This window comes from Convolutriloba macropyga, chromosome 7 (assembly GCF_964194025.1).
Source record: "Convolutriloba macropyga chromosome 7, txConMacr16.3, whole genome shotgun sequence".
Taxonomy (NCBI): domain Eukaryota; kingdom Metazoa; phylum Xenacoelomorpha; order Acoela; family Convolutidae; genus Convolutriloba; species Convolutriloba macropyga.
In genome coordinates, this window is record NC_134474.1 from 74,617,114 (window position 1) to 74,639,741 (window position 22,628).

The 22,628-nt window shown below is 34.9% G+C and overlaps 1 protein-coding gene across 4 annotated transcripts in view; it reads left to right on the forward strand.

Annotated features, from left to right (window-relative positions):
- LOC142343325 (transient receptor potential cation channel subfamily M member 1-like) overlaps window positions 1-22,628 on the forward strand; it is a 100,246-nt gene that overhangs the window by 65,225 nt on the left and 12,393 nt on the right. For all 4 annotated transcript variants that reach the window (XM_075395160.1, XM_075395163.1, XM_075395161.1 and 1 more), the window contains 3 exons: window positions 2,105-2,353; window positions 10,069-10,219; window positions 10,904-11,051. In XM_075395160.1, the coding sequence (XP_075251275.1) occupies window positions 2,105-2,353; window positions 10,069-10,219; window positions 10,904-11,051 (548 nt within the window). The remainder of the gene's footprint in view (window positions 1-2,104; window positions 2,354-10,068; window positions 10,220-10,903; window positions 11,052-22,628) is intronic.

Below are 22,628 nucleotides of genomic sequence, written 5' to 3' on the forward strand. Positions count from 1 at the left end.
TTTTTATTATTTTTTTTGAAGTTCTTCCTTTTTTATCTGTTTTTAGACAAGTTTCTTAATGACCTGCCTGGCGTTTTGCAAGCATCTGGATACCCTATTGGCTGAAACGAATTTTTCTTTGGATTTATATGCTTTTGTAATATCAAAAATTTTATTAACTTTTTCCAGTTTTTTAGTGCGTTGTTTGTAAGAGCCTTTTCTTCATAATTTGGCTTCAAGTAATTTTCAAAACTTCACATACATGGTTTTAATAAATACTAGTTGTTTTGATAAAGTAATTTTAGCAGAGATAGTTATTTCGGGATCTCAATGTACGACAAAATTTGATCAGATTTTTAAATCATATTCTAACAGATTTGATTTTCTTGTTACTTTTTTGTTTGATGGTTTCTTCAAGATAATCATATATTAGTGGAGGAACGTTTTGTCTGATGAGCAGTTGGATGGCGTTGAAATGGATTTCGACTTCGAGTCGTTTCCGGAATTCTTCCGGCTATGTTTTAAGTTCTGTCCACACATCTTCATGATTTTTAAGTCAAATTGGAGTACTGATTTTGGTCACGCCGAAACAGGAAATAGAGTGAAAAAGCGAGTGGTTTTGTGGCGAGACTTTTTTTCGCTCTAATTGTTAAGTAGAGTGAGAAAACGATGTTTGAACAAAAGTTCGCTTTCTCGCTAATGGTTGTTCACATGCGGCAATTTCACTTTGGTTTTTGCTGTTTTTTTTTCAATTTTTGGATCGGATTTTTTTTTAAATACTTTTCCCAATCCAGTCATAGTTCATTCTAGGCCTAGTTTTTTGTTATAATCAAAATTACATTTCTCGCTAGTGGATTTTTGTTCTCGCTAGCGGCATTTTGACATTTATTTTTTGTTTTTCTTTGTTTTTTGATCTAATTTTTAGAGATGGTTCCGTTCTAGGTCTTGATTTTTGTTTAGTCATGAACATTTTTTGAATTGTACGTCAGGACTTGTCCTGCTATGTTTTTTTTGTTTCGTCGTCGCACTTTTTGTTACGACCATATGACGTCACAAGCACTTCAAATCTGATTTTTGTTCATTCGTTCATGCAATTTCAACTGAAGTGCGTGCTTGACGTCATTTTTTGCTTTTAGTGGAGCGAGTTTTTTTTGTTCATTCGCGTGATTAAATTTTTGGTCAGATGTGACTTACCTCACTCTCGAAAATGTCTTCCTTACTTTGAAATTGACTTTTATTTACTTTAATTCAAATAGATAAGGTGAAATGGGTGTATGTCACTCTAAATGAAGGTTATTAGAGAGCAGCTAATAGTGGCAGCAAAAACTTATACAGATTTTAAATCAAAATATAACATATCAGCCTTCAATGAAAAGACGAATTTTTTCGGTCTGTCTTTTTTACTGTTTTTCTGAGACTGTAGATCTACGAAGCTATTGTGGCTATTTTCTGGCAATCTGCCAGCTTTGTTTTTCTAAATGGCGTTATTTTCTCACTTTTTTGGTCAATCGCGTGATTAGTCGTACGCTAATTACCCCTCAACGAAAATTTTTTGCATCTCAGGTGAGGGTCAGAGAGGCTTTTTTTTTGCAGTGAAGGATCCTAATAGAAGAGCTTATTCATAGTAAAATTGACCAAGAAATATTATTTTATCACTTAAAGTTTTTCATAAATTTATGAGCGGAGGGGATTGTTATATCGGTAGTTTACCTTTGCAGCTACTTTCGGTAGTTTACCGGTCGTGTATTAATAAGCTGGGAGTATACCATTCGTGTGGCTCAACTGTAAAAAGGAGTTCATATCAATCCGTTGAAGAAATGTGGAAGAGAAGACTGATTTCTTGCTGCTATTGAGAGAATATAATTAGTTACTGAGTTATGAAAAATCCCTATGCGAGTGGAATAATTTAAGCATGCTACCATCGAAATCCTCCTTTCACCTACTGTCTGTCGTTTGAGGCCTAATCTTCGGCTTTTAGTTGTTTATGTTTTTGAGAGAATAAATCAAATTAATCTGTCTGTAGAAAACATGCCACATGTTTAATTGTTTAACTTTCACTTTCTGGTTTTGATTATTGAAATCGTCATACTGCCATAGTTGTCATTTTGTTATGCTGTCGTTTTAGATAGTGGTTTCGGAGCCGGTAAAGTTTCGTGCAAAAGTGTCCGTGTGGCTAAGTGACCCCTGGAATATAATAGACTTTCTGGGTTGTCTCCTCTTCCTGGTGGCGATGGGCCTCCGATTCTATCCGGCCACTATGGCATGGGGCAGGTGGCTCTACTGTCTTGATGTCATCTTCTGGTATGCCAAGCTGCTCGAGGTCTTCAGTGTGAACAAGTCATTGGGACCGTTTGTCCAGATTATCGCTCAAATGGTTAGTTGCTCGAATTAAAAATCTTAAATTTGCCGAAGGCAGATGTTCGTTGTGCTTGTTTTATGTTGGCTAAAAGCAAAGGCACAGTTATAACTAAAATTCAACGAAGTGCATGTAAACAAGGTCATGATATGTTGCGAATTATTTTAGGAAACCTTGGATCGTTTTAAGTCAAATGGATAGATAAACGTATAGTTGATTTTTTTTTATAGCTGCGAAGCTGTAAGCTGAGCGTAGCTATATTGCGGTGCTCTTGGTTTTTTTTTGTTTCGTCGTCTGACGCTCTTTTTTCGTTTTACATTTGTTCACACAGCAAAGCTGAAAAAGTCAAATTTTCTGAATGACTTCTTCCTCTCACTAACGGCATTTGCGCGCGTGACGTCATTTCTCACTCGCTTTAGCGAAAGTTTTTAGGTTATTTGCGTGATTAGATTTTGATCATACGTGGCTTACCTCACTCAATAAAATGACTTTTGCACTTTAAAACTTAAGCTTAATTTGAACTTGTTTAAGGTCAAAGGAACTCATATGTGCAGTAAAGGTCCCCCTAATAAAGGCTTCTGTGGAATGAATTTAAACAAGCTTCATTAATTTATCGCTGAATGTATTTTAGCCTAGTTTTTTGAGCGGCGTCGATTTTTTTCAATTTAGATCTGTATCTGTTTCTATCTCTATTATATGGCACGCAGGTCTATTCTTTCGCAGCTATTCCGGCAATATGCCGGCTATGTTTTTCAAATGTTTTAGATGTTATCTTTTGGAGGTACTATTTTAAATTGTTTTTTTTTTGAGGCTATCATTTGATTTGACCATTTCTAAAGTGTGTCAATCTGATTGGGAATCTAACGTTTGAACCACAAAATTACGAAACTTTCAGAGGCAAAATAAGTAAAATCCCTGATATAGACTTCTCTTTAAACAATCTTAATTCATTGGAGAGATCAGTTTAAAAAAATCAAATCGTCATTTGGGCATTACATTTTGAGCCTTCAAGCCACTCAATCTGACATTATTCGGTGTTCCGCTTTTTCACCCCTCTTTTTAGCCGCTATCAGATACCCCGATTATAGTCTTTTATATCAAATCAGTTTATAAAATTAGCTGGTTTATAAAATTAGTAGAATAATCATTGGCCATGCCTCAGCGGCCCGTTGGACGTGATATGAAACTATCACCACCGATCAGGGGATTCAGTTATCCGCTTAATTATGTCTGCAACATGCCTGCAATGTCTACTGCTAATTTACGAGGTGAAATGATAGAGGGGTTAAACTATGCGGGGTTAAATGAATCGGGGTGAAAAGAAGTAGAAACCAATATTTCTTTCCATCGTAATGGTCTTTTTAATAGCCGCGAAGCGATAGTGGCTATTATTAGGGACATCGCGGTTTTTTACAATTCAAAGAATATGAATTGTATTGGGGAGCTGTCTTTTTTTTAAAGATCTGTTCTCACATTTTCTTGATTTTTGAAGTCAAATTGGAGAAGTGATTTAAGTGATTTTTGGAGAAGTGGTCAAGCCGAAACAGGAAGTGGAGCAAAAAAGCGGTTGGTTTTGCGGCGCGAATTTTTTTCGCTCTAATTTTAAAGTAGAGTTAGAAAACGGTGTTTTAACAAAAATTCGCTTTGTTGCTAGTGGTTTTTTGTTCACATGCGGCAATTTCACTTTAATTTTTACTGTTTTTTATAGCTGCGAAGCTGTAAGCTGAGCGAAGCTATATTGCGGTGCTCTTGGTTTTTTTTGTTTCGTCGTCTGACGCTCTTTTGCACTTTAAAACTTAAGTTTAAATTGAATTTGTTTAAGGTCAAAAGAACTCATTTGTGCAGTAAAGGTCCCTAATATGAGGCTTCTGCGGAATGAATTTTAACGAGCTTTATTAATTTATCGCTGAATGTTTTTTACCTAGTTTTTTGAGCGGCGTCAATTTTTTTTTTCAATTTAGCTCTTTATCTGTTTCTATCTCTATTATATGGCACGCAGGTCTATTCTTTCGCAGCTATTCCGGCAATCTGCCGGCTATGTTCGTTTTTTAAATGGTTTTCTAAATGGTTTTTTCTAATTTTTCTAAATGGTTTTCCCAATTCATTCATAGTTCATTCTAGGCCTAGTTTTTCTGTTTGAACCAAATTTCCTTTTCTCGTTAGTGGTTTTTTTTTGTTCACATGTGGCATTTTGACATCGATTTTGTTATTTTTCATTTTTTATTCTGATTTTTTTTAGAAATGGTTTTCCCAATTCACTTATATTCCCTTCAAGGACTAGTTTTTTGCCCTCAATGAAAATTCTTTGAATTGTATTTCAGGACTTGTCCTGCTATGTTTTTTAATTCGTCGTCTCCATCGATGATTCTTACGACCGTACTTCTTGGGATTGACTTTTTAATGACTTCAGTGACTGCTACTGTTTTGCAGATAATAATTTATGTGCGTGACGTTATGCTTTTGGGTCAATTGCGCGACCTATCTCACTCAAAAAATGACTTCTTAACTCACTTATGGAATTTTATGAAAATTTACTGGTTAAAGATCATTAGTGCATCCAAGTGGTGCCAAACGGAAATTCCCTAATTCTTGACTATTAGAGTCTTGAGTTTTTGATTTTGGATATCAATTTTGAAAAATTTCTTTTAGGGCTTTTTCCTTATAGAGCGTATGTGTCTCATAAAAATGACAGTGCGAATCTAACCCAAAAGTTTTAGTGGTCTATTAAAGGACTGGTGGTCGATCTGTCTATCTAATTTCTTTAGTTGTTTTTATTCATGGAAGGCCACAAGCGTCTATCGCGACTATTTTCCGGCAATCTACCGGCTATGTTTTAAAGTTTTCAGATCTCGTCTCTCTTTGGATGAAAAGCAAATGCGGAAAAGCGTGAAAATTTCTGAGTTTTTTATGCTTTATATTGACTGATTTCTCATTCAAAAATCCCTTCTTATTGGGTGATCTGAAACCAGCAGAACTGGGTGTCAATTGGCTCTAGATAGTTTTATGATTGCAGTTCTTCGGATACCAAGTACGGAAATTGACTTTTATCAACTTGTTAAAGGCAACTGACAGACCATCAGAAAGAAAACTTCTATTATCAGTTAGGACATCCGTACTCTTCAGAGTCTCCTTGAACATTCGTGAGGAAGGGAGATTTTGTTGTTCTGTTGTAACATATAATTGGCGAACTTGGTCCAGAATATCCGACTTGGCGATCTGCATTGGAAGTCAGAGATCAGGCGCTAAGTAGACATTTCAGGAGGGCGAGAAGTTGCTAAATTTATTTGCCTTTTTTATTATGACTAAATGTACGTATAACCTGTGCAGCCAATTCTCAGCTAATCTGCTTGCTATAGTTGTTTTGTCAACACCATGGTTGAATTTTTTCCAGCATTAAATCTTAAAGTTACCAAGCGGAAAATTTTTCAATAAATTTACGTTTAATTAATATCACACCGACTCAAGTCTTTTTGATATTTTATTAACAGAAGCACGTGCAATAATTATAGATAAAGATTGGGGGCATAACGTACTGTAGCTGTTCCCATTTAAACGTACTGTAGCTGTTCCCTGTGTAGCTGTTTAATTGCTCTTGAACGTAGTTCATATCAGTTATTGTAAACGTGTGTGTCTTTTTTATGCAAAATTTTCGCTTAACAATTTCGACTTTTCGAATGACTTTTACGCCCTTGACTTTTTCCGTTTCGCGTGATCTAAAATTCTCTCTCAATCAAAGCGGCTGAAATCAATTGGCGGCAATTTAATACAAAAAGTCAAATGAAAAGTGCGCCGAAATTGGTGTCAATTTTTACTTTAAATCTTAATAGTGGTATATGTTAACCTCTAATGTTGTTATTTGAAGCCCACTATTGAACTTCTTAGTCCCATTTAGCCCCCCCCCCCCCCCCCCCCGGATTGAAGCAGGCTGCAATTGATTAGTTCTACAACCAGTCGTTCGAGAGCAATTCTTCCGACGTTTAGTCGGTTAGGTTCCCATTTGAAAACTAAATGGCAAGGGTTAATTCTGGTTGCTTTTTCCAACATTTTTTGCTGTGATTTTTGTGTTCTCTTTTGTTCCTCGGCTATTTGATGTTTTATATGTTTCAACGGTCTTTCTAGCAGCTTCCGATCAGAAACTCTTTAAATAATTTTTTTTGATTGATATCACACCGACTCAAGTTTTTATATTTTATTAACGTTTAATTCAAAGAGGAATTTTTGCCTCGTTATTTTGTTCCTCTTGAACTTTTCCTGGTATTCGGAAATATAACTGAGGTTACGATTCTCTGTGTTTCTAAATCAGTCGCTTGTCAAAGGTGAAATAGTTTTGAGGTGAAATTTTGCTTTAACGTAATCATTCATTTGTTTTTATAAGCCGCACAGCGATAGCTGGGTCTATTATTGGCCTTCTCTTGTTTTTCTTTATTTCGTTGTCAAGATTTTTGCTACGACCATATGACGTCACAACCAGTTCAAATCTAATTTTTTTTCATTTTTTCATGCAATTTCAACTGAAGTGCGTGCGTAACGTCATTTCTCACTCAATGGAGCGAGTTTTTTGTTCGCGTGATCAGGTTTTTGGTCACACATTGCTTAACTCACTTTGAAAAATGACTTCCTGACTTTGAAATTGACTTTTCTTTACTTTAATTTAAAGAGGTAAGGTCAAGTGAGTGTTTGTCACTCTAATTGAAGGTTATTTGAGAGCAGCTAATATAAGCAGCAATGTTATACAGGTTATTTATCAAAAGATGTCATCTCATCCTTTAATGTGAAGAGCAATTTTTGGTCTCTCTTTTTTTACTGTTTTATTTGAGACTGCAGATCTACGAAGCTAATGCTGATGTGTTCTGAAAATCTGCCAGATATGTCTGAAGAGTTGGAAATTGGTCTGTTATCAATTGCCTTATTAATAGCCACCCTCATCTTCTCAGCCGGCTATTATAGCGCTCCTATTTTTTTTACTTCGTCGAATAAAAAAATGTTTCGCTTTACCTAATTTTGCCGCTTTTTCAACATTTTGCGTGAAATCTTTTTGACTTCTCTAGGCTAGTTTCTCTCTTCTCTCACTCTGCTAAAAGTGATTTTGAACAGCAGTTGCTCAGCAAAGCAATTCAAAATGAGCAGAGTCAGTATAAAAAATTGAAGTCAGAAGTAGAAACGGGATAAACCCATAAAGCCCAATTTTAGATGCCCGCTATTTGAACGTCGTTCCTATAAGTCTTAGTTACCATCTCTAATGCTTATTGGTGTTGATAGTACCCCTGTAGCTTTTCTCTAAGAAACAGAAGTACGTTATCAACTACGAAATGCCATCAAAATAAATCGGACTTAAAAAAATGTTTTTGTACAAAAATCTTTTTTTTTCAATATCTTCTATTCTTTCAATCCCAATCATGCTTATTGGAATCAACGGCGGCTATTTTCCGGCAATCTGCCGGGTATGTTTTTGATTGCGTTTGAACGCAACTGTGGAGAAACCAATATGTTTTTGAACTGATAACAGTTTATAGCCCGGTAACGGTTTGGATTAGTGATTAATTGCTCTCAAACAAAGTTAGTAGCAATTAACTTTGTGCTTCTGTATTTTGCAACCCCTACCCCGGATCCCCCATTTGCCCCCCCCCCACAGCACCGTGGCCCGTGGCGCTAACCCTTCGTCCCACTTCATTTAAGCCAAAGCTAGCCTCCCGGAAACGTAGATAGCTACTGTCAAAGGCAACGGGCCGCTTATACCTTGGGAGCAATTCACTAGTCGTTGGTCGGTTATGTTTACAAGTTTGGTACTTCATTTTGACGGAGTACAATTATTAACTATGGATTGTTTTACTCTAAGTGTCTTCCTTAATTTTTGCTTGTAATAATTCGGGTTTGCGCTTGATCATATTCGCGTAACAGTTGACAGTTAGTTTACGTTTGAAGTAAATTACTCTTTAATTTGGTTTTACTTTCAATAACCACGTAAATTAATCTGCAATCTTTTATTGCGCTTTATTTTCACGGTGGCAAACAAAAATTTGTTTTTTTGTACCAAGTTTCCCATTTTTTTCCAACAATTGGCGCTTTGTGATCAATCTCGATTTAAGGAGCTTTTGTTGCTTATCAAATCAACTTAAAATGATCGAAATCATTGTTGACATTAAGTTCAAAATTTGCAACGGTATTAACCTATAAAGCTCATTTCTTCTTTGCGTGAAGTCATTCTGTCTAGCTCTATTTTTAGATGGTTTGGGCTATTTTTATCATACGTAACTCGAGTTCACTCGACAAATTGACTTCCAAATTGTTTCTTTTAAGAACCAATTTTACTTTTTGAAGACTAGTGAGGTGCATATAGGTTTGGCTCTACATTTGGGAAGTCAAATTGTTTAAATTTGTTTTTTTGTTTTTTTTTTAAATTTTGTTGATAGCCGCCATTTTCAGCCGTTTAATATGGCGCTTCTAATTTTGTACTCTACTGGACAACAATTTGTCTCAATTTAGCTAATTATGCCGCTTTTTGGGCGTTTGTGTTAAATCTTTTTGACTTCTCTAGGCTAGTTTTGCTCTTCTCTCATTCTGCTGAAAGTGCTTTTAAACAGCAAATGCTCAACAGAGCAATGTGATATGAACGAAAATGGAAATCAGAAAGAGAAACGAGATAAACTCATAAAACCCATTTTAGGGTGCCCCTTATTTGAATTTTGGGATCTTTTCCGTTTGTGCGCCCAGCTTAGCGGGCGCATATTTTTTGCACCTCCAGAAACACGTTAAATAATTATAAAGATTTACTATGTAATGGCACGTGCTCTGTAACGGGGGGGGGGCATAACGTACTGTAGCTGTTCCCATTCAAACGTTCTGTATCTGTTCCCTTTTCACGGTGCCCTTCTCACTGTCGCCCCACACCTGCCTTCCCCACTCACTGTCTTCCCACACCTCCCCCTTCCCCTCGATGTTCCCCCCTCCCCTCGGTTTTCCCATCCCGTCAGGCCCCGGTCCCACCGCTGCACTCACCTTACGCCCCTCCAATTAAGCTAAAGCGAGCCTCAATAAACCGTGGCTAGCTACTGATGAAGCCAACCGCTCGCTGGTTGTTTGAGAGCAATTCACCCTAAGTTAGTCGGCTGTGTTTAATTGCTTTTGAACGAAGTTCATAGCAATTATTGTAAACGTGTGTCTTTTTTTATGCAAAATTTCCGCTGACAATTTTGACTTTTCGAGTGACTTTTACGCCCTTGACTTTTTGCGTTTCGCGTGATCTAAAATTCTGTCTCAATCACAATTTCAAGCAGCTTAACTCAATTGGCGGGAATTTAATACTAAAAATCAAATGAAAAGTGCGCCGAAACTGGTGTCATTTTTCACTTTAAATCGAATAGTGGTATATGTTTACCTCTTATTGTGGTTATTTGAAGCCCACTATTGAACTTCTTAGTCCCATTTAGCCCCCCCCCCCCCGACTGAAGCAGGCTGAAATTGATTAGAGCTCCCACTAGTCGTTCGAGAGCAATTCGTCCGACGTTTAGTCGGTTATGTTTTTCCTGTTGCCGCCAACTTCAGTCTTACTTCCCGGACATGAATGGATATCAATTGGGTCTGATTGTTCAGTAAAGTAAGCCATGGTTTGACGGGGGTTTTATTGGCAAATATGAACAAGACTATTCAATGGTGCTTTCTCTGCTAATCAATATGGTGTGGTATGTGGAAGTAGTGCCACAAGTATTTCTGATTGTGATAATTCTTTTGTTCAGATGATGGACATGATTTCGTTCATGGTGTTCATGTTCCTGGTACTGACATGCTATGGGACAGTGAGACAGAGCATCCTCAATCCCAACGAGCCATTCAGATGGGAGAACATCAGAGACATATTCTTCCATCCCTACTTCATGATATATGGGGGTTAGTCACCACCATCACTATCACTACACGATACCACACCACTCTTACTTCTGCACTGTAATCACCAATAAAAAACAAATTTTCAATTGCAAAAAGATACTAGTCGATTTACGGTTCTAGTTTCACTTTTCAGCCTACGTATAAGAAGCAGCATAATATTATACAGCATAACTTATTGGATCCAAAAAGGGTTGCCGATAAGTTTTCGTTGTTTATTTTTTTTCAGATTCTGGTAATAATTTTTGGCGCCCTTAGAGCCAGTGAATCTCTAATTGAGAGCTGGTGCAGCAAATTGAGTTCACTAAGACATGCATCATGCCATACAATCGACTGCGGGCCTGGAAAATTAAACGTTGAAAACAGCGCAGTGTTTGACAGTTTTGTGATATCTTTACCTTTTTTGTACATTTTTTGTGACCTAGTTAGAGTAACAGTATAAAAATGGAAAATTAGTTGATCTGCTATTTGCTTAGGCCCAAATTGTGTAGAAAGTACACGGTGCGCCAAAGTTAGCTAGAAGCATAAAATAAGGTAAAGAATAGCAATATTCGAAGTTTTGATATCGGTTGTGCAATTTGAGCTGTTTATTTTTTCGAACAGCTATGTGATAATCTGTAAATCAGTCGGTTATGTTAAGCGTTCTAAGAGGCGTTCTCACCGAAACTCAAATTTTGAGCTTTTCAGAGGTCTACGCAGCTGAGATTGCACCCGAGTGTGGGACAGAACACAGTCCAGAGTGTGTGACTGGACACTGGATAGAGCCAGCACTGATGTCCGTCTACCTACTGGTGGAGAATATCCTGCTCGTCAATCTCCTAATCGCTGTATTCAAGTAACTAATCCACTAACTTTTTTTAATAACCACACAGCGATAGCTGGGGCTATTATTGGCCTTCTCTTGGTTTTTTACAATTCAAAGAATTTGAATTGTATTGGGGCGCTGTCTTTTTTACTACTCGAAGAGGAGTATTGGAGAAGTCCTTTTTAAATCAATTTTATTGGAGTGATTTTTGAAGCGGGAAATGAAACGCGTGAAAAAATTTGGAAAGATTTTGGTGCCGAACAAAAGTGAAGTCCGGAGCGAAAAGAGAGTGGTTTTTGTTCATACCGCTGTTTTTGAGAGAGCAAGAAAAATTGATGTGTGAAAAAATTTTCTCTATGCGAGCGAAATTTTTTCGTTCATGTGCGGCTTTCAAAAGCAAGTTTTTTTGCAACTTTTGGCGGTTATGAGGTTTGATTATGATACTGTATTAGTTTTAGGCTTGTTTTGATAGGAATTTTAGGTTTCAAGTAGTTAATATGAGTTAATGCTAATTTGGAGGTTTTTGATCGGTTTTGCTTATTTTCAGACGAAATTTAATGATTTTTTGCCTGTTTTTTTTTTGTTTTAATGCTTCAAGTGGGAATAGAAGCTTGTTACTTAAGGAATATTCAGATACCAATTGACTAAAGTTTTATTGGTGTAAATCATTTTTTTTCTTAGGAAAATTGACAGAGAAATTGAAAAATTTTAAACCATTTTTCTTATTTTTTGTAGATTTTCTCTTTTTTTAGTCTTAGACAAGTTTCGTAGCCTACTATGACTTGCCCATTGTTTTGCAAGCTTTTCATTGCCCTAATTGCAAAGGAATTGTACTCGGCTTTATGTTTCCTTGTACTATTTTAAAAACTCATTAAGTTTTTCTTCTTCAATGTTTTTGAATGCCGTTTCTATTCTTCCTCAAATTTTTTATGGCGTTTGTGGATGTTCAGGTTTCACAATAGTTGTTCTAGTTGTTTAGTCGTAAGTATGGGCAATTTTCTCCTTCGAGTCGTTTCCGGCATTCTTCCGGCTGTTTTTTTAAGATCTGTTCACACATTTTCATGATTTTTGACGTCAAATTGGAGTAGTGATTTTGGTCACGCCGAAACAGGAAGTGGAGCGAAAAAGCGAGTGGTTTTGCGGCGTGAATAATTTTTGCGCTAATTTTAGAGTAGAGTGATAAAACGTTGCTTGAAACTAAAATTCACTTTCTCGCTAGTGGTTTTTTTGATCACGTGCGGCAATTTCACTTTGATTTTTACTGTTTTTTCCGTTTCTGGGGTCCAATTTTTTTCATTCATGGTTCTTTCTTGGCCTAGTTTTTTCTTGTTAGAATCAATTTACATTTCTCGCTAGTAGTTTTTTTCGCTATCGGCATTATGACGTTGATTTTCTGTTTTTGTGTCTTTTTTATCAGTTTTTTTAGAAATGGTTTTTGCAATTCACTCATAGTCCGTTCTAGGTCTAGTTTTTTGTTAAGTCAATGAAAATTCTTTGAATTGTACGTCAGGACTTGTCCTATGTTTTTTTTTCGTCAAAATTTTTGTTACGATCATATGAGGTCCCATCCACTCGTTTTGTTCATTCGTTCATGCAATTTCAACTGAATTGCATGCGTGACGTCGTTTGTCGTTCTTAGTGGAACGAGTCTTTTTGTTCATTCGCGTGTATAAATTTTTGGTCACTTGACTTACCTCACTCGCAAAAATGACTTCCTCACTTTGAAATTGACTTTTGTTTACTTTAATTTAAAGAGATAAGGTCAAATGGGTGTGTGTCACTCTAAATGAAGGTTATTTGAGAGCAGCTAATAGAGGAAGCAATAACTTACACAGATTTTTAATCAAAATATAACAGATCAGCCCTCAATGAAAAGACGAATTTTTTGATCTGTCTTTTACTGTTTTTTTTCTGAGACTGCAGATCTACGAATCTGTGGCGGCTATTTTCTGGCAATCTGGCAGCTATATTTTAAACTCTTGGCACTGTTTTATAGTTTTCGAACAAAGTTTATAGCAATTATGTGAGTACTGATGGTTTTTTATATTTGTTGATTACCACTTTTTCGCGCTTGACTTCCTGATTTCCTAGTTTATTGCATTTTCACGCTAGACTTTTGCGTGATTTAAATTGCTCCCGTTCAGACTGTAAGCCACTAACGTGAGATGGTATATTAGGGGAAAGTTCGATTTGGCGAAGCCAAATTTTGTAGCCATTAGGCTTAAAATTTTTCAATTAAGTAAGTTTCAATGCGAAAGTTTGGCGAAAACCTATCAAAACGCTAAAAGACGACGACACTTTAGCCTTTTAAGTGCCGTAATCTTTTAGCGTTTTGATAGGTTTTCACCTAATTTACGCAAACTTAATTGAAAAATTTTAGCCTAATGCCTACAAAATTTGGCTTCGCCAAATCGAACTTTTCCCTAATATACCATCGCACGTTAGTGGCTAATAGTCTGAAGGGGAGCAATACAAATCACGCAAAAGTCAAGCGCGAAAAAGTCTCTAAGCATCAGACAAAAAAGTGGTAAAATAAAATAAAAACCATCAGTACTCACATAGAGGCTACTCAACGATATAAAGTACGCAAGTATCCCTAACAATTGTCCATGAACTAGAGCATAAAGTAAAGTGTACTAGTTTTTAACCATTTATGTTATTTTTAAATCCTTCGGTTATATATCAAAAAAAAGAATTTTCTCGAAAGGCTATAGCGGACATGGTGAACAGTTTAAAATTTTTTAAAGAAATTTCTTTGTTCTTGGTAGTTTGCATCTATGGGGCGCTGGAAACGTTGAGCAAAATGTTGCCATAATTGTAAGATGGAACTAAACTGAAATGCTGCAAATGAACAATATTGAAAAGCTTTTTGTTCACTATTTTTGTTAAACTATTCTCTTGTAATGGCAACTGTTAGGGTCCTTACAGTACTCTATAGCGTCATGGGAAATTTAAGTACCATCTTTCAATGTTTTAATTGTTTTGCCTAATTTCTACAAAAAGCTAATTAAAAATTTTTGCGTAATGGCTACAAAAATTTACTGCGCCTCATATCGCAGATCCCCCGCTCACTTAATCTGCAGCAGTTAATTACAAAAAGGTAAATCAAAGGCTCAACAAAATTGTTTTTTTTTATCTAAGTGTTAACGTATAATAAGCTCTTGTAACATCATTTTTAGCCGCTTAGTGGCATTACACTCCTCTTCGCGATGGTTAAATTTTTTCGAAGTCTGCTTGTATCCCCCCACTACGTTTTCTATAACGCTGCGGCTCTTTCGGTAGTACGCTGAATAGATGGTTGACATGAGTAAATTCCTGCGATTTGTTGTCTGGCAAACTGTTTTTATCTCTCCACAGTCCTATCTTATCGTCAATCGGCTTATCTCCTGCATGTTTTGAGCAGATTTTTGTTTGGCTATCAAAACTTCTGGATGCCATGATTTATTTCGTTTCTAATTTTGTGTAATTTGCTTTCCCCCATTTCCAATTTTTCCCGTCAAGGTGGTTATCCTAGTTAAGACAGTTGCTGCAAAACAGCTGTGTGGTGCATTGTATGTTGGTCTAAGTCGTCATGGGTTCCGGAGATAGTTCATCCTAGTTTGAAGAGACTTGGACTGGGTGCTGATGAGGGCCCTTAGTCCCCTCTTATTGGTGATAAAAGGTAAAATGTTGCTGTCCTATATGATTTTTGACATCAATATTACAGTATTATGAAGTTGTTTAACGTTGGCATGATGAAGTGCTTGAGATGGTTGGTTTGAGTTCGCAATATCTCTGGTGCGGCGGCAACTTGAATTAGTTGACGTTTTCAAAAACGTTCTTTGTTGAGTCGTTCACGTTGTGTATCTTTCTTAAAAAGTTTTGAGATCTCCCGTTTTTTCCTTCCAGGATAAGTTGCTGACGTGTCTGCTTCTCAAAACGGAGCTGCTGCGATTGCCTGGCAAGCATAATTATTAAAATTCCATCCCGGGGCAATGAAGGTGTAGGTTTGAACTAAATGCTCGTTATGGCTCGTCGTAATGGAGTGAAATCGAAATAATCTAAAAGAAATTTTGTCGTTTTGTTTTGTCATTGCTGTGCCGCTGCTTTCTGACTGCGGAAAAGTTTTCGTTTACGCGATATATGTTTTCTGGTCGTTTAGTTGTTGCTGCTCTTTCATAGCTTTCATTTGCCCCATGTAGCATTCTGTTGGCTGGTCAGCAACATTTGCCCTATGTTGCTGGCCAGACCCTTGTTACCGACGATTTTAAGTGGAAGGCCTGTCGATGGCGGAGTGGTTTTTCCTAAGCAGTTCATGCAAAGATTTGGTTAATATCTAGTTGTTTGTCATTTTTCCCCAAAAGTTAGACAAAGAAATAATTGATGGTTTCCGTCGTTGGCAACTCTGACTGGAAGTTGATTGTTGTTGCTGTTTGCTCTTAATATCTATGGTTGCTGTATTCTGCTGCTTTTGCCGGTCTGACTATTGCTCTACTGTGGTGTGTGTCTGTTGTTTTGGCCCGTTTGGAATGGCTGTTTTTTTCTCATTGTATTCGAATAGCTCTGGTTTCCAGTTTGTGAGCTGCTGATTGTTTATTGTGAACGGTGCTGCTACTGTAATGTCTTGAGCGTCTCTGAACTGCAGCAATTCCTTAGGTGATTTGTTGAAGTCTGCTTGTGTTAATTGATGAACTTTTGTCGCAATAGACTGATTGCACTTGAGTAGTATAACGTGAGCAAAGCTGGGGGGGGGGGGGGGGGGGGGTAAAAGGAAGTACCTATGTATTAAGATTAGGTATAGCCCATTTTCCCTCAAATTCCAAGGATGTACCTCACAGCATGATACCCACGCTGTTCACACGAGGGGGATTAGCAAGTTAATCCCTTAATATTAAATTAGGTCATTTACTCATTCCCATATTGCACTTTAATGTAAATTTCCAAAGACGTACCTCACAGCATGACACCCAAGCTGTTCTCTCAAAGGGGATTAGTTAGGTAATGTTTTAATATTAAATTAGATAGGGTGACTCATTTACACTTACGTACGGTTTACGTGATTTTCAAAAGTGTACCTCACAGCATGATACCCACGCTGTTCACACGAGGGGGATTAGCAAGTTAATCCCTTAATATTAAATTAGGTCATTTACTCATTCCCATATTGCACTTTAATAATGTAAATTTCCAAAGACGTACCTCACAGCATGACACCCAAGCTGTTCTCTCAAAGGGGATTAGTTAGGTAATGTTTTAATATTAAATTAGATAGGGTGACTCATTTACACTTACGTACGGTTTACGTGATTTTCAAAAGTGTACCTCACAGCATGATACCCAAGCTGTTCACACGAAGGGGATTAGCAAGACAGTGCCTTAACAAATTAGTAAGGACATTGACCCCCTACCATATTACAGTTTACTAATGTAAATTTCCAAAGACGTACCTCACAGCATGACAGCCAAGCTGTTCACACTAAAGAGATTAGCAAGACAGTGCCTTAACAACGAATCAGTAAGGCCATTGACCCCCTACCATTTTACACTTTAATAATGTAAATTTTCAAAAGTGTACCTCACAGCATGATACCCAAGCTGTTCACACTAAAGGGATTAGCAAGACGGTGCCTTAACATCGAATCAGTAAGGCCATTGACCCCCTACCATATTACACCTTAATAATGTAAATTTCCCAAGACGTACCTCACAGCATGATACCCACGCTGATCGCACGAAGGAGATTTGCAAGAGAATCTCTTAGTAACAAAATAGTAAGGTCAATTACCCATTCCCATATTACACTTTACTAATGTAAAATTCAAAAGCTGTACCTCAGTGCATGATATTCAAGCTGTTCACAGGAAGGGGATTAACGAGATAATGCCTTAACATCAAATCTGTAAGGTCATTGACCCCCTACCAAATTACACTTTAATAATATAAATTTTCAAAGATGTATCTCACAGCATGATACCCAAGGTGTTCATGCGAAAAGAGTTAGCAAGATAGTACTTTAATAATCATTTAGATGACTCATCGACAGTTAAGTAGGGTTTACGTGAATTTCAAAGACGTACCTCACAGCATGATACCCCAGCTATTCACACGAAGGGGATTAGCAAGACAGGGGGGATAAAAAGATGTACCTATCTATAAAGATTCCGTATAGCCCATTTTCCCTCATATCCCAAAGACGTACCTCACAGCGTGATACCCACGCTGTTCACACGAGGGGGATTAGTCAGATAATCCCTTAATATTAAATTAGTAAGGTAATTTACCCCTTCCCATAAAAGACGTACCTCAGAGCATGATACCTAAGCTGTTCACCCCATCCTCGCTAAAAATACCCAATTCTTGAAAAAAGAAATTCTTACCAAAAAATTACCAATTCTTGGCAAAAAATACACAATTATTGCCAAAAAATACCCAATTATTGCCAAAAATGTCCAATTCTTGCCACAAATACCCAATTCATGCTAAAAAATATCTATTTCTTGAAAAAAACACAATTGCTAAAAATACCCTATTCTTGAAATAAACACCCAGTTCTTGCCAAAAACATACCAATTCTTGGCAGAAAACACACCAAAAATTCCCAATTATTACTAAAAATTACCCATTTGTTGCCAAAAATTACCCAATTCTTGCAAAAAATACCCAAATCTGACGAAATTTTTCAAAAACTTTACCAGAAACTACCCAATACTAAAAAAATAACCATTTCTTACCAAAAAATACTTCATTTTTGCCACAAAAAACATATTTGCTAACAAAAAACCCAATTCTATTAAAAACTGTCCAATTGCTGCCACTTATAATTACCACAAAGTAGCTAAATTTAGTCAAAAATACTCAATTTTTACACGCTTTTTTAGTATTGTCGAAAAACAATCAAATATTGTAAAGAATAACAAAATGTTTTCAAATATTTATCGAAAATATATCAAAAATTAGACAACTTAACATCATCATCTGTATTTATTTAATTTCTATCTGACAATCCATTTATTTAGTGATCTTTCAAACATCAATTTTGACATCTTCTTTTGTAAAGGTGAATCTTCTCAGGTGATCGATAGAGGTTTTTTGAGTACAACTTCATCGAACTTTTCACTATCGTTAGAAATAAGTCATAAAATGTATCAATTAAATCATAGTACCATAAAAATTACGTCCTACTATCTTCGCAATTACGGACAAATAGATGATTTCATAATTGCATGGGGGCAGTGTCCTCTTTAGAACAAAATTAAGATCAATTACGTCTTAGGATTGGAACAATTACCGAATTACAGAAACCTAGATATCCTATGTGGTCATTGAACTCATGTGAACAAAGTCTATACCATACTACTTACGATATGATGATTCATACTTTATCTAAGCATACACAACTCACGTGATTGAGGTCTCACTCATAGTACCGTAATAATTACGTCACTATTGCGTCATAATGATGTCATCTTTATCATAGTGTACAAACAAAAGTACAACTCATTTTACTTCTTTTCCTTCTCTTCAACAACTTAACAACTATAACTAGCTTTTGTTCTTTTCTTGAGACAATTTGAAGCGCTTTTTGTTACCAGCCTAAGTTGACAACTATAAACTCTTCAGCGAAGATTCTTCATCTCTAGGACCTCTTCCTATTTCCCATTCCAAGTAAGTCTGTTCTGTTATAAAATATGAGAACCAACCATAAAAAGTGAATAAATGGCTATTATAATCATGGTACTCATTCGCAAATAGCATAGGAATGCTTCAGAGAGAAAGATTTAGCGATTATGGTTATAGGGGCAATTTTGCGGATGGGGCCTGAAGTCTCTGTACCATACAAACAGACAACTGTAGACTTTTACAAAAACCACAATGAAAACACAACTTTACGAGTCTCGGACACCATGGAACTAAGCAGATCAGTCCGTGCGCAATTCTGTGATTATGAGTTGTCCTATAGAGCAATACATGAAAACCAACGAGGATTTTTTGAGGAGGAGACGGAACTTAAATTCCTCTTGTGTGTTTCTGACGAGTATGACGATTTGCCGGAGCAGAAACCTGATCGGGATTGTGACGAGTGGGAAAATGGGTCACTGACAGAGAGTATTATTGCAAGTATAGAAGAAGCGAACGCACTTGGCCTCAAGTTTGACAACAAAAAAGTTGACAAGGCAGTCCCCTTTTCGTGTTTTTCTACAGAAACTGAACAAGAAACCATGAAAGAAGTACAAGAGACATCAACGGTTGAAAATACTTCACTGGAGTCTGTCAAAACCATCCTCAGTAGAGTAGTCGACGAATGTGCAGATAATCGGGATCATTTTTTTCTCCTGATGCAACTGAAGCAATATCTGAAAAAACTTCCCTCAAATGTGAGAACCTGCGTATTGTACACAAAAGACAGTCAAGAGAAGGGCTCTTGTTGTCAATAACCCTGAGAGAGAGGGAAGTAGAAAGTCAGAAGTTGATGAGAACGAAGAAAAAATGTGTCCTCCATTGAGCAAATTGAGACGACATACTGAGTTATATGGTAACTAAACTAGCAATCTGAGAAGTTTTCCATTGGCTGATTATTTTTGTTTGTATTTCCTGTATAATTTCAAATCTGATACTAGTATTTTTTGTGATGAATGATTGACTAATAATTTGAAATATTGTGTTTCTACACTCAGAAAAGCTGAAGCTCATGTATGCTTTTGAAATAATACTTTGATACTAATATTTAATTGAGTTTTAAAAATGCATTTTCGAAAACAATTTTTATCAAAAGTTCAATTTTGAATTCAAAAATTTCTCGACAAATGCTTGCTTTGGAAATATCGTTTTTTTTTTCAAAAGTGTGGGTTAATAGTCGTTGCAGAGACTGTGAAGTTGGTTGGAAGTCGTTGGGATGGAAATGATCTGGTTATCAGACAATGGACCGTAGTCGACATACGACCACAAAATATCTGAAAGGTTCTCATGCGGATAGGTTTTTTTAACAACAGGTTTTTCAATTCCCTGAATGAGCTGAAAGACCAGATTTTTGAGGTAGGAATGAGCAAGACACGTATTGAACATAAAGAACCAATATTTCTTGGGTTCTTTATCCTCCTGTACGCCAAAATTACAATGTTGCAACTTAAATACATTTTCTAATCCTCTTTCTGCAATCCAAACAAATATGAGTTGATTGAAATGGATACTGACAGTCTTTGCTTGGCACGTAGTGAGGAAAAGTTTGACGAATTCAGTTGACCAGAAATGCATCCATTGTGGTACTGGATGATGCAAAGCAATTGCAGTGAAAATTTCGCAGCAGACTTTAGCAACAATTCTTTACGACGAATACTATGCAATATTCATGGAAACTTTGATAAGGGAACACCTGGTTTTTCTAAAGAAGAATTTTTGGTAAAGATTTTTAGATATAGATGCATGCATATCATTAATAATAAAATTTACAATTTTTGTAAGTGGAAAACCATTTCCATTAGTTTTTTTTTATTGTTTTGAATAAAAATTTGTTTTACAAAAGGAATTTTTTAAAAAAAAATGTGAATTTTATAAGGTTTTTAACAAAAAAAATGTAAATTTAGATGTTTTTTATTTTTCTATATTTTACATTTTTCAGTTTTTGAAGTTTTTTTTTCATGTAAAATTTTCAATTCATTTTTTTATTCAAAATTGTTGTTTTACCTGAGAAAATTTTTTCAAATGTTGTCTTTTACATAAGGTTTTAACCAAAAGTATATATGTTGTTGTTTTTTATTTTTCTATTTTTTCCATTTTTCAGTTTTGGAACTTTTTTCATGTAAATTTTTTAATTCAATTGTATTTTTATTAAAAAATGTTGTTTTACTAAAATAAATTTTTTTTAAAAAATGTCGTTTTTAACTTAAGGTTTTTAACCAAAAATGTAAATTTGTTTGTTTTTAACTTTTCTATATTTACGTTTTTTTTTAGTTTTAGAATTTTTTTCATGTAAAATTTTCAAGTTAATTTTTCATTAAAAAGTGTTGTTTTACTAAAATAATTTTTTTTCAAAAATGCCGCTTTTTACATAAGGTTTTCAACCAAAAATGTATATTTTGTTGTTTTTTATTTTTTCTATTTTTCCATTTTTCAGTTTTGGAAGTTTTCATGTAAAATTTTCAATTTAATTGTTTTTTTTAATTAAAAAATGTTGTTTTACAAAAATAATTTTTTTTTCAGAAATGTCGTTTTTTACATAAAGTTTTTAACCAAAAATGTAAATTTTGTTGTTTTTTATTTTTCTATTTTTACATTTTTTCAGTTTTTGGACTTTTTTTCATGTAAAATTTTCAATTTATTTATTTTTTCATTAAAAAAATAAAAAACATCAAAATTTACATTTTTTTTGTTAAAAACCTTATAAAATTTACATTTTTTTTAAAAAAATTCATTTTGTAAAACAATTTTTATTCAAAACAATAAAAAACTAATGGAAATGGTTTTCCTTTACAAAAATTGTAAATTTTATTATTAATGATATGTATGCATCTATATCTAAAAATCTTTACCAAAAATTCTTCTTTAGAAAAACCAGGTGTTCCCTTATCAAAGTTTCCATGATTATTGCATAGTATTCGTCGTAAAGAATTGTTGCTAAAGTCTGCTGCGAAATTTTCACTGCAATTGCTTTGCATCATCCAGTACCACAATTGGATGCATTTCTGGTCAACTGAATTCGTCAAATTTTTCCTCACTACGTGCCAAGCAAAGACTGTCAGTATCCATTTCAATCAACTCATATTTGTTTGGATTGCAGAAAGAGGATTAGAAAATGTATTTAAGTTGCAACATTGTAATTTTGGCGTACAGGAGGATAAAGAACCCAAGAAATAAAATTTACAATTTTTGTAAGTGGAAAACCATTTCCATTAGTTTTTTATTGTTTTGAATAAAATTTGTTTTACAAAAGGAATTTTTTTTAAAAAAATGTGAATTTTATAAGGTTTTTAACAAAAAAAATGTAAATTTTGATGTTTTTTATTTTTCTATATTTTACATTTTTCAGTTTTTGAAGTTTTTTTTTCATGTAAAATTTTCAATTCATTTTTTATTCAAAATTGTTGTTTTACCTGAGAAAATTTTTTCAAATGTTGTCTTTTACATAAGGTTTTAACCAAAAGTATATATGTTGTTGTTTTTTTTTCTACTTTTTCCATTTTTCAGTTTTGGAACTTTTTTCACGTAAATTTTTTAATTCAATTGTATTTTTATTAAAAAATGTTGTTTTACTAAAATAAATTTTTTTAAAAAAATGTCGTTTTTAACTTAAGGTTTTTAACCAAAAATGTCAATTTGTTTGTTTTTAAATTTTCTAATTTACGTTTTTTTAGTTTTAGAATTTTTTTCATGTAAAATTTTCAAGTTAATTTTTCATTAAAAAGTGTTGTTTTACTAAAAAAATTTTTTTTTCAAAAATGCCGCTTTTTACATAAGGTTTTCAACCAAAAATGTATATTTTGTTGTTTTTTATTTTTTCTATTTTTCCATTTTTCAGTTTTGGAAGTTTTCATGTAAAATTTTCAATTTAATTGTTTTTTTTTATTAAAAAATGTTGTTTTACAAAAATAATTTTTTTTCAGAAATGTCGTTTTTTACATAAAGTTTTTAACC